Source organism: Onychostruthus taczanowskii, unplaced genomic scaffold (genome assembly GCF_017590055.1).
Source record: "Onychostruthus taczanowskii isolate IOZ18803 unplaced genomic scaffold, ASM1759005v1 scaffold76, whole genome shotgun sequence".
Taxonomy (NCBI): domain Eukaryota; kingdom Metazoa; phylum Chordata; class Aves; order Passeriformes; family Passeridae; genus Onychostruthus; species Onychostruthus taczanowskii.
This window is the reverse complement of record NW_024505450.1, coordinates 3,635,065-3,654,115: the sequence shown is the minus strand read 5'-3', so window position 1 is coordinate 3,654,115 and position 19,051 is coordinate 3,635,065. Positions and strand designations below refer to the sequence as shown.

Genomic DNA, 19,051 nt, shown 5'->3' with positions numbered 1-19,051 from the left:
AGAGCTCAACATCACACCCAAAGGCAGTGGCAAGCCTTGACTAGGTGTGCAAGTGAATGCTTCCTTTCATCAACGATTAAGCCACACAAAAAAAGGCAAAAGTACCACAGGAAAAGAAAAATATAAAAATATATTTTTCCTTTTTTAGCAATACAGTTCAGGACAATATTCCATGGCATCTTACTGTTTCTGCAAGGACAGTGAACAATCTCAAAAATCTTGATCCCATAGGAAATTGTCACAAAACTTCCAGGCACAGGGGCTGCATTTCACTACTTCAAAAACATTCCCCCAGCAACAATTACCAACTGGCCTTTCAGCTGTGTATGACGGGGCAGTGAAAGCACACTGCATTGAAGTTCTCCCCTCTTCACCAATTCCATAAACATTTAGGTCAGGTGCTGCAGAGCAGCATCACTGCAAGCTCCTTCAAGTTTCATTCCAAGAGGGTCAGGATCAGCCACCCTCTCTCTCACTGAGTGCAGGAAGCAGAAGAATGAGAAAGCAAGCGAAGCTGTCAATACAGGGAATTGTCTGTATGCCATTCCTCTGTGAAAACACAGGCACTGTGGAACCCTAAAAGACCTTTTCAGGCACTGTGTCACTGCTAATACAGCAGGAAATGTTAAGTCAAATACTGTATTAGCCAAAACTACAACAAATAAACAGCAAAGCAGCCATGCCTTGCATAAAAATGAAACCCTAATGAAGAAACCCAGTACAGTTTGTTGATACCATGTGCAGTCTAGGCTACATGCATAATGTAACAGTGCAACTGCTAACAGCAGGCTCACAGAAGATAATTTACACTTGTTTTTATGGACATGAGGAACTGATCTTTGAAGTTGTCCCTAATGAGATGCTGCTTGGCCCTAACAGCATCCTGAGAGAACGTGCTGGGGTTCGGGTTTTTTTTTTTTTCCCTCTCCCCTGCATCCGGTGCATATTTATGATGCAGAATCCAGAGCTATTTAAATGGCACACGTGCATTGGTGTCCCCTCCCTGTGCCATCACCACTCTCACAGTGGGGGAAATACCTCCTAAAATGAGTCCATTCAGCTCCAAGCCTTTGCTGTAATTACCCAGCCCACCTTTGCTAAGCACCAGAAGATGCACAGGGGTTAATGAAGATGGTTCCTTCTCCCCTGAGCTGCTGACCTCAGGAGTTGATTGGAGCTGCCAGGTCAATTGGCAGCTGGATCACACATGGTAGAGGGCACGATCCAGCCACAGGCACAGGATCCCCAGGGGAAACACAAGTGCAGCTCTGCAGCGCCTTGCAAAAACACAGGCAGCAGCTCGTGGTGAAAAACTTCACAACAACAAATTTCCCTGAGCAGCACGTGGTGAAAAACTTCACGACAACAAATTTCCCTGAACGGCTACTGTTTTCATAAAAGAACCAGAAAAAAAACCCTATTTTTTGCTGTTTTCATAAAAGAACCACAAAAAACCTAATTTTTACTGTTTTTGTAAAAGAATGACAAAAAACCTATTTTTTCATCTTGTAGAGAAATCTCCATAATGTTAACAAGAGTGACTTCTCTCCCTAAGTAAACTCCAAAAAGAGTATTTCAAAAGTAGTAAACTAACTATAAATTTGAGGTTTTGTTTCTTTACATTACCAGTAAAAAAAAAAATTGTAAAGAGAAGAAAAGTATTCTAAAAATCTGTTTTAATTCTTACAACTTTTTTTCTTTAGTTACTACTAATAAAATTTTCTTTATCCCCTTTTAAAATTTTAAACCTCCTTGACCTTTCTCCTAATCCTGTCCTCCCACCTCACAACAAAAAATAAGTACATAAGTAATTAACCAACACTAAAACCCACCACACTCATCAACACATTAGTTTAAAAAAATCTCAAAATTAAAGAAATCTTAAATTAACAGACAAAAAACCACTACAGGAAAAGGTTTTTGCTGTACCCTAAGGCTACACCCACTTGTGACAGCCTAAATTTTACTCTCTCTTCCACAGTTCTCCCAGGCACAGCCATCCATAGACCTTGCTTCTTGATTATCACTGCTTCAGATCCAAATATTCAAGTAAACTAAGTGCAAACTAAGGCAGTTCAAGAAACTTTTTTATGGTCCATTCAAATGTTTCTTCTGCAGCTTTTGGGAGGGGTGCTAAAATCGGAATATTATAATAAATAAATAAATTTATATTTTTAGTCTATATGATACAATATAAATATGCTATCATATCATATTGTTATATTCTGTTCTATTATGTTATGTTATATTATGTTATATTAATACATATATTACTTCAGTTATACCATCAGAGAATCAGCATTTAAACTCTTAAATTTCTGTCTTTTTCTGTTTGGAAAATAGAGAGGGAGGAAAAAAGATCCCTAAATTCTTGGAGCATTCCTGTCAGCACTGTCTGTGCTGTATGAATGCCGAGTGTGCTGTTTAGGATTAGGTGACTCAGAGGACAGTTTGCACGATGCTTGATTTTTTCATTTAGAGCTCATTATCTAATAACACACTAAACAAACAGAAATGCAACCCCTCTGACAGGCATTTGGTACCTTAAAAAAAATACCAAGCAAAAACCCACAAAAACCAACAAAACACAAGAAAATATTCTTCTTTAATTCCTATAAACACCCTCTTGGTCAGCATGACCATGCTTCCATGCAAACAACTACAAGGCATAAGTCTGGAATTCAAAATCTAAAAACCCTTTTTGTTAGGAAAATAATGAAACACATACAAAGACACAAAAGACAGATTCCAACACAGCAATATATACCATATATATATAAATCACACTGCTGCACTTCCTGCTAGGGCATGAAAGTCTTTAAACACATATGCAGGCAGTAAAATTTTGATAAATAAATATGGCTATATGTGCAAGGTGTGATAAGAGCTTCACCTCAGGCCAGCATCTTATGTCAGGTTATTTCTGGGTATTTGAGATTATTTATACATTTCTCTACTTCCATTTATTGGTCATCTCCAGTACATTCCTCCTATATGTTATTATGTAAGTGTCTGGACCCAAAGAAATGGCACTGTCTCTTTACAGACAGATATACAGAAAATTGCCGTGTCTTAGTCCAAATCTTCTACAGGAACCCATTTAATTTGAACTAATTAATAAGAACTAATAATTTAATTTGAACTAATTAACATGAAAAAACCTCTACCAACTTCCTGGCTAGAGGAGTTTCAGTTCATCCCTTTTAACTCTCTGCTGAGTGAGATGATTCATAAGAGGTGAATGATATACATTTGTGTGTGTGTGTGTATATATATATATAGATATACATTTCTCATGCTGTAGAGTGACATCTGTAAAAGCTGCTGAGGAACACTCACTGAAAATAGTGACAGTATGAAATGATGGTATGAACACACTCTCAAGGAAACCAGGTGATCCAAAATTCATTTTCAACCTCAATTAATATTCCACTTGACAATCTAGACCGGATGCAAGGATTCTTTTCGGGAAAATAAGCTCTGTAATAATGATACCTAAAATGAATGAGCCAGAAGACAAAACAAAATCCCCCCAAATTCAGACCACTGTAATACCCTGCGACCAGGGATTTCCCTTCTGTCCTCACTCAAAGACAATGAAGCCTTCATGCTACATACACACATTTTTAAAGCAACCTGTGTCCTCCAAGGCACAGAAGTGGTGGTGACAGATAACCAACAAGAAATGAAATTCCATACACTAAAAGTCTGTGCTTTGTGCCAGTGATGTACCAGGCTCTGAGAGGAGCAGCATGTGTGATCCTGCCACGAAGGCAGCAGCCAGGCAGAGCAGCTGAGCAGAACAACACCAAAGGTCACAGTGGAGATAAAAAAAAGGGGGGGAAAAAATCATAGACCACCCTTAGCATTATCACCAGCATTTTAATTCTCTGAGGACGTCTGAAATTCCTGCTACAGCATTTGATCTGTGCAGCCTCATTATGCATTTGTGAGAAGAGAGAGAAGACAGGAGAAGAACTGTCCTCAGAACTTGATACCAACAATTAAAATCACCTCCAAAACATCTAAAAGTCACAATATGAATCATTACTCTCTCTCAAAAACCCAAAGAGGGTACATAGGTGGAAACTTTCAAGGTACAGAATAGTATTGAGAGCAGAACAAAATTAATTCATGCAAACAGCCCTTGTTTAAAAACAAGGTGATAAAAAAATCAAACTAATATCAAGAGATATAATCAAAATGAAACAATTATATATAAAAACTTTCAAGTAATTAAAATATGACATTATATATAAAATATATACTATATATAATTATATCTAATAGTATATAATGCATATTTATATTTTATATATAAATATGTTTGTATTTTATATTTCTCTATACATTTTTTCATATATGATTGTGTATTTTAGTTTTAATTTATTCAATGCTTTGCACCAAAAGTGAACGCCTGGATGACTTTAAATTTACAAAATAAACACTCCACAAAGGCAAAATTTCCCTCTTCCTTAATATCTGTCAATTACCATAATCTTATATGCACACTGCTAACAACCAGAGAAAAGAAGTCCTTGAAAGAATCATTGCTTAAAATTGAGGGAGCCGCTTAATCTGGCATTTTGAAGTAGCAGGTCCTGTCCCACTGGAGGCAATAATGATGTCACTAATCACTGCAATTCACAAGTACAGGACAAGGCTCTATTTATTAAATATGCTGGCTGACATGAAATTTCAATTCTGAACATTATTTTCCCCAAAACTACTGCTTCACCATTCACAGGAGAGCAAATAACCCATTGTTAATGCTCACTGCTGGCCAGAAGTGGCTATAAGAAAGGAGTAATTAAAAAGTAATGACTTTTTTTCCTTTGTGCTGCCTGTATGAGAGGAGCAGGAGGGAAGACAGCCTGGCCTGGCACCTTTTCCTTGCCATCGACTGATGCAGTATCCAAACGCTCAGGAGTGATGTGCTCACAGCCACTACACTCCATCCCTCATCCCAGGGACATGGTCAAGGTGTAAACAGCGAGTTTGCTGCTCACAGCTCCGTCAGAGCCAGCCCCTCCATCTCACACTCCTTCCTCCTGCCCTCCCCCAGCCTCCCTCCATCTGCTGCCCTCCTGGGAAGGCACAGCTCCCCTTAATGGCTCTGTGCTTTTAAGTCTAATGTGCTGGATATAAGTTAATGCCCACTACACTAAGTGGAGGCTCTGCTGCAGGGAAGCCTCTGGGTGCTGGTTTTTTTTCCCTGTCAACAGCCAGCAGAATCTCTGTAGCCCTGATGTCAGCCAGGCTGCAAGGAAGAGAGGGTTTGGGAATGTGAAATTCACGACCTGCGACAAAAACGAACCTTGAAAGACACCACACTGCACAGTAGTTTAAATAATCCTTCAGTAAAAACAGGAGATGGTTGGGATTTTATTTGTCACTCCCCTCATTTAAAATGATTTAAATTTAGAAAATATGCCCACTATAAAATAGGGCATATAAAAATAAGGGCAAGCATTTCTCGGTCAGTGGAGAACAGAGGTGAACTTGGCTGGCAGCAGAAATTCATGTCCTGAAGACAACTGTATTTGGGGATTAGGAATTCTGGATTATGTCCTGAGCCATCCTCTGCCCTCTCTGAAAGCTCCAGCACTGCTCATGGCCCAGCCCTCTGTGCCAGCAGCAGATCCTGCAGGATACACAGAGCCCCAGAGCTGGGAGCAACCTCCAGCTTTATCGAGGTCATGACCAGGCTGTAACTCTTCAGGAGATAAATAAAACGACTGCAACTCCAGGTGCCTAAACTTTATTGTTTGGAACCCAAACTTGCTGCTTGCTGCTCCAACCGCTTGGTACTGCTCCAGGAACGTTGCTGGGTGCAAGATTATCCTAGCCTAACTTTTTGTCGGAAAAAAAGGCAGCAAAATAAATAAATAAAACAAATAAATAAAATAAATAAATAAAAAACCCATTAAATGGAGTCTAGTCTCATTTACCACAGGACAGAATTGGTTTGGCTTCAGTGTTTTAAATGCACACACGTTCGCTGTTTTATTTTATGTCCTTTTAACTTGCTGGATTTTTTTTTAAATATCTTTAGCAGTTAACATATTGGTTTATATTGTGCTAGATTAATGGCTGGAGTTGATAATCCAGCCTCAACAAATCCATAATTTAGTCACAGCTTCCTCCTAATTAAAAACAAGCACACAGTAACACAAAACTTCAGCTACAGTGCACCTAAAAACTGCAACCTCAATGCAAAAACTCGCATCAGAACTGAAGGGAAATGGGTGAGACCAGAATTTCCAAATCCCAGCAAACAAGCTGTATCTTCTGAAGTGTGTGCAGGCACACGGGCATGCAGCCTCTTCTGCACTGCTCTGATGCTCATTCGCTTCACAGAGAAGAGCTGAGAGCCACTCTCAGGCCCTCTGCACACAGGAACAACCTCCTCAAGTCCATAAAACTGCAGCTGCACATGCCAAGTATGATTCAAACCACTGGAAACAAGAAGTCATTGCTCCAAGGACCAAAACTCACAGGCCTGCTGGAAAATCCACTCCTAGGCACTTGGAAAAACCTGGAATTATGCAGGGAATGATTTCCCCATGCAGCGTGGGGGGACTTCCTACCAGCAGGTAATGCCAACACCAGGCTGGGCTCTGCCTTCCCAGCAGCAGCTTCACAAGCTCAGTGCTCAGAGATGCTCTGAAGACATCCAGAGATGTTTTAAAGGCATGTCCCTGCCTCACTGTACTTCTGCTGTGCCCAAAAGCATTTATTTTCTCAAGTTACACTGTGGCATGTTACAGAATTCAAAAGCAAGCTGTTTAAGTGTTCCTTTGACAAGGAGACACACTAGCCCCCTCCATTTCTGAATTTTTCCATGATGTTAGGCAACTGACTCCAAAATTAAGCCACCTCTGAGAGCTCACGATCAGAAATGTAAACTCAAAAAATTACCACGCCAACACTGAGTACAAAAAATCAATATCCACAATCAACACTTGATCACTTCTGAAATAAACTTCTTGCACCATTAAACCTCTTGCATCAAACATAACCAAGCTGCATATAATAATATAACATATAACACAGACATCTAAACTCACATTGTTTACAGGGTTTTCCTTTTGCTTATTTGTCCAACAAGGAAAAAAAAAAATCTAGCAGGAGTTTGCAAAAGAGAGAGTCAGATGTGTGATAGGTAGCTGCAGCACTTTGTTTGGAATAGCCACGTGTCACAGCAAAGGGAACAGGCTGCCTCATCCTGCCACTGGGAGAAAACCAGGAGCCAAAAACTCTCCAGTGGGATCTGCAGTGTGGGGCCTGCAAACTTAGCTTTTAACTCTCTGTTTGAAAATCTATGCTCTAGAAGTTGTTTCACAGGACAGATTGTATCTCACCCTTCAAGCACTAAATAAAAGCAAGAATCTGCTCCAATTCTGCAAGAATTCTGCAAGAATTCCACAACAATATCCCTACTGCCCTGGTATTTAAAAAAAAAAAAAAATTCACAAGTTTCCAGTGACAGCACAACATCCTGATTGCAACATAGATCCATCTTTTTTGTCAAACTACTTCACAGCAAAGAGTTTCCTGGGTGAGTACTGTGGCAGGAACCACTGCCACACAAAGCACTCCTGGTCAGATCCCATCACACATCTCCCAAAATGTTTTTGGGAGACACACACACGCATTTGTGTGCTGTACATCAACTAGGAAGTGCAACTCGGCTGTGTCTCAGTGTGACTGACCACTAAATGAACCCTTCAGTCAACACTATAGTCAGATCATGTATTGAAAATTTCCTTTTTTTAGTGCTCAGCTACTGAGTGGGGCCTTACAGATAAAGGGTTTGTGACCTGAAGGCTTCTCTGCAGGATCCATACAGCACAAAAGAACACCAACACACATGAGCCAGACTGACTCCACAAGGTGTTTTTACAGCACATTTTCCATGAAAATCTTCCTCAGTCTCATTTCTGCACCAGAGGTGAACAAACACCCCCTTCCTTCCCTCTTGCCCACTGGTGGATCCATAAGCACACAGTTCATGGCTGGTATTTCAGCAGATACAAACAGCTTCTTTGCTGGGGTTTGGAAATTCAGGTCTTCCCCATTTCCCTTCAGTTCTGATGTGGGCCATGAAGGTTGCAGTTTTTAGGTGGTGTGCTGTAGCTGAAGTTTTGTGTGGTCGTTTTTAATTAGGAGGAAGCTGTGACTGAATTATGGATTTCTTGAGGCTGGATTATCAACTCCAACAATTAATCTAGCACTGCCAGGTCCACCACAATATAAACCAGTAGGTTAATTGCTAAAGATATTTTAAAATTTAAAAAAATAAAATATTCCAGCAAGTTAAGATCACACTAAACCAGCTCCCTGTGCTGGCTGCCCCTGTAACCCTCTGCTGGTGAGGCTGCACCAGGAGAGAGATCACTGGAAGTAGCTCATTGGAAAAACAAAACAAAACAAAACAAAACCAAAACCAAAGAAAAATGTGGATTGGAAAATTTTTGGAAAACCAAACCCCCCCCCCCCCCCCAAGGACATTTGTACCCTGGACTGTCTCAGTGTCCATCCAGCAGCCCCAAAAAGGCTGTGCCAACTCTCCAGGGGCAGGCAGGAGCAGCAGGTCCAGCTCTGAAGCCTTTCCCTGTAGCAGGGATCTCCCCCCTGCAGCCCTGAGTAACTCCAGGGACTGATGGATTGATTTTGAGAGGCACAAACTGCTCTGGCAGCCTGGTCCCACCAGCACAAGAGGGGTTTGTCACCAACTGAAACCAGACCTGGCTTCTCTCTTAGGGCAGGGTGATGTGGAAAGACAGTATTAACAGGGCAATGGTGAGAAAAAAATAAATACTTTAAAGCTACATTATAAAAATTATTTTAAACCTACAGTTATAATAATAAGAATATATTTATAATGATAATAATAATATTGGCACTTTTACATCATTAGCCTTCTAGGGATGTCAGGCCATTTTTTTAAAGGTAGGTTGGTATTACTCCTTTTTACAATGACAAAAAGAAAGGTCAGAAATTTAATCAATTTTTCAGGAGTGCTTAGCATACGATGGCTGCACTGTATAAATGCAATACAAAGGACCCAAATTTAAATTTGAATTACAAAACTGAGCCTTACATCACCTCTGTTAGGAACACTTTCAGTATGCTCCACCCCTCCAGCATACCAAATAAGTGTAGCTTCTTTAAGAAGCTATTTTCATTTTACACCTAAAATTAAAGTTTAGAACTTAGGTGCTGCTTAGGTTTTTGCACAAGTAACTTTGAACGGTGTAAAAACCAGTGAGATGGCAGAGATCTTCACTCACACAGACACGCACAGGCAGCAGGAACAGAGTTTTCCCAATGACAGGGGAGCAGCCAGGAAAGGAGACTAAACCTGCACCAAGGTGAGCTCAGCATGAGCCAGGGCCCCAGGAAAAACCCTGGTTTAAGTGCACTCATTCAAAGTACTCCTGTTTCCACAACCAGAGCTTAAATGTCACTTGACTGTTTCAGAGAGTATTTATTATATATTTATAATAAAGAATTTTAAATATTACATTTTAGAATCAATACTTTTATCATAAATATATTTATAATAAAGTAGTATTTATATATTGATTTATTTAATCATAAATAAATATGTATTTATTTGGAAAAATAAGCAGTGGAAAGAAACCTGAATGGTTATAAGCTGTGTATGCTTTTTGTAAAAAAAATAATAATAATAATAATAAATTAATACATATTTTTATATAATATATGTAAAATATAAGAATAAATATATATTATATTTTTATTTATATATAGAGTGCTATTAATGGCCATTTTATATATGAATATATTTTAATATATTTATTATACATATATATATATATATATATATATCTACACACACACTTGTTTTATAGATAGATGGATGGATGGATGGATAGATAGATAGATAGTGTTATTAATTGCCAGAACAACAATTTCCAGCAAAACTACACCAACTCTATCACATCAGCAGCAGCTGAACCAGCCTGCCCAGGTACAGCTGACTGCTCTAAGACTGAATCTCTTTTTTTCTCAACCAACAACATTACATGTACCAGCTCCACTTTTCTGTAAATGTCAAATGAGTTCCTATTTTGCTAACGCCAAATATCACAGGCCTTACATGAAACTAAAATCCAGGCTGCTGCAAATCAAGTCCATGATTTCCTACTAATCTCAGGGGGAGTTCATAAAGCCCATTAACTGCAGGATGTTTTCCCCAAGAAAACAAAAAAAACCCCAACAAACCAAGATCCTCTCTGTCGAGGTTAGCAGTCTAATAAGACTCTAACAATGTAAGGTTTCAGCACAGCTGAAAGTTTTTCCTTCTATGATCAAATAGCTGTGGTTTTATTTTTTTATTATTACATTCTGATTTTAAACCAGGATTTTTAACCACATCTCTGATTTTAAGGAAGTTGGAGTATTTAAGTTTAAAATTATTGAAAATTCTGTCACTGTACCCTACTTTGAAGTTTCCATTTTCTATATTATAAATATAAATACATATATATATATATGTATAGATATAGATTTACATATTAATATATACATATTTGCAAACAGACATTTACGTACTTTATTCAGCCAGACACATATTTCTAGCAACATAAAACTCTGCTTATACTCTTTAAAATAAGAATATTCACAGGGGAGATTGCTCTAGTACAGAAAAGGCAGTAAAATTATATAGTTACAGAGGGAAAAATGTATCTCCAGGTATGAATAAACTTATTTAGAGGACTCTTGCTCTGGCACAGAAACCCCTACCTTTCTCACTCCCCTACTATTGAATTTAAACCAGAACAAAGTGTTAACATGCATTCAAACTACCCTAAAAAAGCCACCACTCCTCTAAAAGGCTCAGCCAGCAGGGGCTATAGCTATTTTATTATTTTATCTTCACAGAACTCCCCCATCCTCAACATACAAAGGGGCATTTTCCATAATAGATACACCAGGTTTATTTCACTCTTCTCTTTTTTTTTTTTTTTATTCCCTACAAGTAAATGGGGCATTGCACCTAAACAGGAAGATTTTTCTGTCTGGTTAAAACCTAAGGAAGGAGTTTTTCATTTGAATTTGTCCCCAGGCTTTATCCCACTGCTGCTCACAGCTAGCAACCTCACACAGAATATTTCAAAAGTCTCAACAGGCTGAAAAGCTGGTTTGGTTTAAAAAATAAACAAACACCCAAAAAACCCCTCAAACATACTCTTATACACCTAAGGAGCAAGAAGCACTTCTCTCTTTAAGTCACCATTCTTGCCAAAAAATTTGAAAGTATGAAAACTTTTGAAAGAATAATAATCAACATGAAGCACAGAGAAGCATATTATAGTTGTTATAATATTAATAACTATAATATTACAGTTATTTATTATTTTGCAGCTGCCCTTGAAAGCAGGGAGCTAAGATGATGCTGTTAATTAAAACTAAACACTAACTGGACAAAGCATTCAAATACAAGCACTTTGTAACAGTCAGAAAGCAACTGAGACCTGTGGGTGGGAGCATCGCTTCAAGATGACAAAATAATATTTAATATTACATCCCTTCATGCAAAACAACTGTGCAGCAAAAATTGCCTTTAGAATACCTGTTCAAACATTAATTAGTAAAGAAATGAAATTAAGTAAAATTAAATGGTTGGACAAACTGATACAAAAACTACACAGACAAAACTGCTGTTGCTGCCAGCCCAAGCAAAGGGAGCTGTAATAAATATTCTGTTGTTAACTGAAACTATGCTTAAACAAATTGACTAAGGAGTATAAAAAATACGGATAAAGATAAGAGAACTCTATCCCAGCTGATTGAACTACATGAAAGGCACAAAATAAAGGTGAGAGAAGAAGCCCAGGGCACGTGAAGTGGCAAAGTAGTGCCAGTAGTGCCTTACTCACCAGATTTATGCTGGTGATGCTCCCTGGACTCTTCTGCTCTCTGTAAAATCAGAGTTAGGCCCAAAGGATACAGGACCTTTTGTAAGTGGCTCAGTGTAGGCCAAGAAACCACTTCTCACCTTTGCACAGCATATCCATAAAGAAATTACTCCTAAAACAAATATTTCCTTTAGCAAAGAACACTGTCCTTAAGCTGCACCCAGCTCCTGATTTATGTCCTGCAGCAATAGATTGCCCTGCTGTTCACATACATGGCACAAAACTCAGCCCCCATGTTGCTCCACTCATTTCTCTTCGTCCCATGATTTTTAAAATAAATTTTTCACTAGAGAATAAAGCCTCTTCAAACTCCCTCTTAGGGAAAAAAAAAATAAAAGAAAAAGAAACGAACAAACCACACACATACATTACTCTAAAAGACAGCAACAAAGAAAAGCAGACTGTAAAACCAAATCAAATCAATCCTGGCAGCTGCAGCAATGTAGCACTAACAGAGCCAGAACAGGGTAAAAAGATCATGGTTTCTTTGTTAATACTGCTTTTACCAATTTTCTCTTAAGACTTCTCACTTGATGACAACCTCTTTCAGATGAACACAGGAAACTTCCATTACAATACATTAAAAGTCAAATAAAGACTCCATCTGAAGCTACCACAAAATCCAGTCTCCCCTCCCCAGCAACAATTCTGCTGTTCTCACATCACACAAACCCTCAGCACACTCAGATCTTCACCTCATTGTGTCCTCCACCTGGTAGGATCCCCTCTTTTGTTTCTCAACGAGTTTTGTAAAACCTGTCATTTGCTATCCAGACCTGTACCTGAACTCAGCTCCTGCACTGGAACATGTCTGTCTGCTTCCACTGTGAATCTGAGACTAATTCATTGCCAGTTTTTCAAAATTTTCATCTCCCTTTCATGTGCCACACCCTGCGCTGAACCCAAATTTCTGATTTTAAGGAAGCTGTGGTATTTAAAGTTAAAAATTATTTAAAATTTTCTCGCTGTACCGTACTTTGAAGTTTCAGTGTTTATTTCAACTGCAGAGTTTTTCCAAACAAGTATCTTTCACGACATCCATCAAGTTAGTATCATTTTACACTATCACTTAGAGGAGTGCCTGTATGTTTGTGAGGTTTTTAAACAAAGCATGAGTAATTTTTACAGTGCTGAACACCACACTTAGTCCTAAATTCAGCTCCCACTCAAGTCAATCTCAACAGGAAGGGGTTCTTTAAAACTGCTTTCTGATTTTCTTTTGTTTGTTTTGAATTCGTTCTCTAAATAAGATTTGTACTTAATGTCAGTCAGAAGCACAGCCTGGAGTGCAAAACACGCAACAGAAATTTGCTGGCCAAAGGTCTGAAAAGTGAACTGAGACATGGAAATGTTTCTAAAAATCAAAGTTAATGGGAAGTTTTCCACCTTGAAAAGAGAATGCACGACAGGCACTCGTCAGCATCCTTCCTGAAGTTGCCTTCAGGAACATTGTAACCACATGAAATCCTATTAGAAGGTGCTGAACTCCTACATTGTGACTCTTCCGGCAGGCTTCTACATAACAAAAATGCAATGAAGTACCATACAACTTTCCCCCCTTATTATGCAAAATCCTTATCAAATTCAATAGTGCGACATGGTTCAAAATCCTGCCTAACAATGGCTCGCAGGATGTCCAGGGATGTCGGCTTTGTTTTAGTTTCACGTGCTTTTCAGTCTATTAATGCTAAGAGAGAAAGAACCTTCACGTAAATAACCGATAAAGATCAAACCCCACTAAACAATGGGAAAGAAATTCAGGAGTTGGAACTGGCGCTTTGCTGAGCAAGCAACCCTTTGTGCCTAGGTGCCAACCCTGGGTGCCACAACAGCCAGGAATAACGAGGTGAGGGAAGGAGGAACCTCCACTCCAGCTCCCCACTTGCCGTGCTGCTCCCTTGGATGGGGCCAGGGCTGGAGCTTGCAGGGAGGTGTCTGGAGGGTTTGCAGGGATGTGTTTGGAGGGTCTGCAGCTCGGGCCAGGGCTGGAGCTTGCAGGGAGGCGTCTGGAGGGTTTGCAGGGATGTGTTTGGAGGGTCTGCAGCTCGGGCCAGGGCTGGAGCTTGCAGGGAGGTGTCTGGAGGGTTTGCAGCTCCCCGGAGGAGCCGCGGGGCAGCCCCGGCTCCTTTGTGCGGCAGGTTGCGGGTGGAATGTGGAATGCGGCACACGTTCAGCTCGCAACCGGGAGGACAAAGGATTCGCTGATCGGGGGGGACAATTAGTCCCAATTAGGCCTATTTCGCAGCTGAGTGTAAGCTGCTGGGGGAAGGGAGCTTAAATCTTACAGCAATGGGTCCCTCAGGCGAGTGAAAGCAAGATCAGTGAAGTGACAAGCTTGAGAGCACGGGAGTGCCACCGAGGTGGTGGCACCTCATCCAGGAGAGGATGGAGCCCGCTCCTCAGCCCTCGCACACACCGGCTCCAAACCCCGCTGTTAAAAACAGCTCAGAAACTGTTGTAAAATAGTTGATAATTGTTAAGCATGTACTGTTAGTTTAGTTGTTATATTGTAAATGGGGTTAAAAGGGCAATTATAAGAAATGCGGTGCTCAGGGTGCCGTATTACACACAAGGAAAGGGCAGCACCCCCCAAGCGAAACGAGCCGGCCTGGACAGAACTGTAACGGGTCCATCAAGCGCCTTAAACCTTCCTGCAAATGAAGGATTCAAAAAGAAACTAATCCGAAGGGACAAAAAACAGGATTAAAAGGGGCATCTGAGCCAGGGAAGCTGTGCCGCTCCACGCTCCACCCGGGACATCGCTGCTGACGAAGATCCAGTGCCAACACCACAGCATCCTCGATGGGAATGCTCCTGCTCGGCCCGCGGGCCCCCTTGCTTTAGGCCTTTCTTTTTTTTTTATTATAAAAAATGCTGAAATCACTTTAATACCAGGAGTCTGGTCCCATTTTTAACGCTAACCATTCTGCCTCTCAGCTCCCGTGGCTAACTAAGGCAATTTCCCAACCAGTGGTTTTGCCGGCTGTCCTGGAGCAGCAGTCCCGGTGTCAGGCACACAGCAGGCACGCAGGCAGGGAATACTCACATGTGCACGTGGGGAGGCTGGAAGCGGCTCTGGTTGATGTTGTAGTGCGTGAACGCCTGCGTCGGGTTGGAGCTGTACTCATCCACCGTTATGGTAACTTTGCCTTGTGAAGGAATTCCATGAGCCATCCTTCCTCCTTATGGACATGAGCAGCTCACAGCTTCCCAAGGCCAGGGGCAGGGCAGGGCATCGTGCTCCGGGCGGATCCCGACTCCCAGCAGCTCCGCATCAACGCCGAGACTTCTGCCAGGAGAGACAGACGCTGCTCTGAGCCACGAGATGTAAACACACACCGACCTACTGCTCCACGCTCTCCTGACTTCCGTTCAGATCGGAGACCTGTTCAGATCTGAGATCTTTTTCTATATCCCTGATGTACCCATCACCCCTCTCCACGCATTACTATTCACTTTGGGTTTTTTTTTAATTACCTCATCATCCAACTCCATCATCATTAGACACATCCAAAGAAGGAATGCTTCAAGTAAGGCTTTATCTTCAGGGGATGGGGGAAGGGGGAATAAAATATGTGTTGAAAGCTCCAGTTAAATACTCCCCATTTCGTATCCTTGATTTTAAATAACATCTCGTGTTCATTGCAACCATGAAAACTCACAAGTGGACCCACTTCCCGAAGGACAAAAGACTTTCCACAAATACGCACACTTACTTTCAAGCCGCTGCTGTGGCTTTAGAACACCAACAACTGAGAAACTTACAAGAAACTGATGTAAAGAACATGTTACAACAAAAGGCACACCCAAACGCCTTTGAATGGAGGTGTTTATGTGCCCAGAGTATCGAGGCAATGTTAATAAAATATCCATATTATAGCTCCCTAGCATTGAAAGTGGTTTGGATTCACTGCTAGCAGACAGCGATCATTTATCTGACTTAAGCGTGATTTTATGCAAAAATATTTCTGCATAAAAATGAAAGAAATAGGCTCTTCTCTCTCTCTGCATCCCTGCCTTTGGCTTCTCCAGAGTGCTCTTACACACACTTTGAGTCAGGCCTGGATGTGGTATCTGTGATATCAGCACAGCCCAACAGCCAGAACCTCCCGAACAAGCTCCGCTGAGCTTCCTGGGCAAAATCCAGCTTGGATTTCTCCGGCCAATAACCTGAGATATCTCAGTGCCTTCCTTTCAGAGGGGCTCTGTGGAAATGGATCAGCCCATGGTCGAAGGACACTTTCAAGATGAGCAGCTCCGTAAAGGCCCCGTTTATGGGGCAGGTCCTCAGCTGGGACACGCTGTGCTAGCTGCCTGGACTCGGTGAAATCACCACTCTCAGAACCCACTGAAATTCTGCCCTTCAGCTGCCTAGAGTGGACTTTCCCTACCTGCAGTGCATTTCACAAAAGTAAATCCTTGCTTCCTGGGAAGACAAAGAGATACGAAAGAGAAGAGAATGACTTGAGCCCCGAGCACCAAACCAAGCAATATTTTTCCAGTGCAATTTCCCTGGACTTCTCTAGCTCCCAGACAGAAATGTGCTTGCCATGTGTAACGCTGAGCATTTGAAATCTTTGATTTGTATTCAAAATATATTTTTAATACAAAGACTAATTTCCAGTTTGGCATGAGGCACGATGAAAACGCTCTGCAAATGGCAGATGGCCTGCTATAGGCCATTTATTTTACTATTTTACCACCTCAGGCCTATGTAGGCTTCCATATGTTGGTTGGGTTGAGACATTCTGCAACCTTCGTCCTGCTAGCTGGATTCTATCCTTCATCTTCTTTAGCGTTGGAAGGGAAAAAAGCAAAAGGAAAAAATTAAAAGGAAAAAAAAAATGAAGATGAAATGAAAAGGAAAAGCAGCAGTTTAAAAACTGTCACTAGAGATGGCAGAGCACTGTAACTGTGGTCACAGCCTGGTCCTCCCCTGTGAGACCTAGAGGACCTGTCTCATGAGAACAAGGTTTCAGCAGCAGAAATCGGCAAGGGTGAGCTTTGCTGGAACACATCTTTGCTGTGCTAGATGCCATGGAAGATGCTGCAAGAGCTGCTCACACAACATAGTGGTTACCATGCCAAGTTTGCAGATGTTTCCTGAATTTCCTTCACAATTGTATTTCAGCGTTATTTTGCATAACAGTAAAACACAACACCTGCTTCAAACTGCAGTCCTGCTCCAAGCGCTGCAGTTCTTTTGAGATAGAAACTATGAAGAGTGCACAACAGCAGAGCAGCATAATTGCCCTGCACTGAGAAGTAAATAAAATGAAAACATCTTCCTGCTAGAGAAATGACTGTCATTAACAAGACAGGCCATCAGAGCTCCCAGAAAAAAAAAAAAATTAAAATAAAGAGTTTTTCTTTTACACTGCAAGAACTTTGGAGCCTTCATATATTAAGAAGTACTGCGAAAACTACATGTGTAATGTTATTTTTTTCCCACAATTAAAAGCAACAATATAAAACAATGCATTAAACCAACAACAAAAATATGCTTGGGCTTTCAAAAAAGCTAAATGACACTGTTTTCAGCAACCCAACATAAGAAAGGTCAGAACATTAAATTTCATATTGTAGTTCACTCATGGAAGAAAAATCTAATTTGTTCATGAGAATGAATTATACATAAAGATAATAGGCATTTTTTACAATGTTTGTAACAGTCCACGTTACAGAAAGAAATTGCAACTAACTGGCGTAAAACAAATGACAAAAGGACACTTAAAAAGCTGTATTAAATACTTTTAAGTTGACTCTCAGTCAGATTATAAGTGTATAAGCTGCAATTGCTTCCCACTGTTCTAATCTTTAATCTTAAAAATAAATCTGTACTTAAATTGAGACAAAGCTGAACAAAGCATCCTTTTCAAATGAAATTCAACAACAAATGCCAGACTGGAGGTAAAAACAAAAAGGTATAGTTTGAAGCTGGCTTCTGTGTTAATTCTCTTAATTTCCATTTAATACTCTATAGAGTACTACAGCTCAACTACCAGAAGTATCTAATTATTACTTATTACCTTCTTTACTCTGAACGTCTCTGAAGAAAATAGAAGAAAGAAGCTGAACACTTCAAAACTTTAAAACAAACGTATCTTAGGCCCAAAATTAAAAAAAAAAAAAAAAAAAAAAAAGAAAAAAAAAAAAAGAAAGAAATTAAAAGAGACTTCTTCCAATCGCTACCATTCTTCTTTCTCCAACTGTGAGCACTACTTGAAGGTTACACACGGGAGATGAGTACAAAAAAAAAAAAAAAAAAGTTGGCTTATCTTCCCATGTATCAAGTAAAACAACACGTAGTATCTTCCACGCCTTTCGAGGCAGTTTTGAGTAAGAATGCCTGTATTAAAAACCCAAATGATGCTTTTCCAGCATGTTGCCTTTTCCCAGATCCAGGCTGTTACCCTTTCGCAGCGTCTATCTGTACCGGCAGCACGACAGGAGCTGTGCCATTGTACACCCTGCCCAGCGTCACAGGTATAAACCGGCGCTTTTTCGGAACAGGGCTGGCCCAAACGCGGGTGCAGCTAATTGTGAACCTGTACACTGCCGGCCTGTCAAAAAACTGCCTCGAAATCTGCACAGGTAAGTCAGTTTCAGTGTAGCGTTTACATCGCACAGTGACACAGAGAGCTCTGCCTATGCACGCGAAAAACCCATTTCCCCAAATAAAATATTTACGCTTTCCTCATCTGAATTTCAAAAATTCGCCTCTAGCTGGGCTCGGGCTTTAGCAGAGAACGCTGAAAGGCAGGAGCCGGGAAGGGTTAACCCCGTGTCAACACCTTCTGGTGATCCATGCGCTATCCCGGCGCTGTTCCGCCGACACGGCAGCTGCACCCGCCCGCCCGGGGCCGCGCCTGGCCCCCGGAGCCCCCGGCACCCACGGTGCGCTCCCGGCCCCGGGGGAGCCGCCAGCGCTCCCCGAGATGCTGCGCTGCAGTTTGCCGACAACTCCGCGCTCCACTACCCACCGAGTCCGGCCCAGGCACCGGGGGCCGGACCCCGACTCTCGCCCGCCCCGTTCCCCCGCCGCCGACCGCCGGTACCTGGGCTGCCGGCCGCTCCCCACCTCCGCCCGCCGCCGGCTG

At 41.1% G+C, this 19,051-nt stretch overlaps 1 protein-coding gene across 2 annotated transcripts in view; it reads right to left on the bottom strand.

The window, feature by feature from the left end:
* MPPED2 (metallophosphoesterase domain containing 2) overlaps positions 1-19,051 on the bottom strand; it is a 109,189-nt gene extending 90,138 nt beyond the window's left edge. Inside the window, exons 1-2 of one of the 2 annotated variants that reach the window (XM_041423292.1) lie at positions 19,010-19,051; positions 14,998-15,240 (exon numbers count right to left, since the gene is read on the bottom strand). In XM_041423292.1, the coding sequence (XP_041279226.1) occupies positions 14,998-15,125 (128 nt within the window). In that variant the 5' untranslated portion in view covers positions 15,126-15,240; positions 19,010-19,051. Of the gene's footprint in view, positions 1-14,997; positions 15,241-15,428; positions 15,447-19,009 lie in introns of those variants that run through there. The other variant, XM_041423293.1, reaches the window with a different exon arrangement.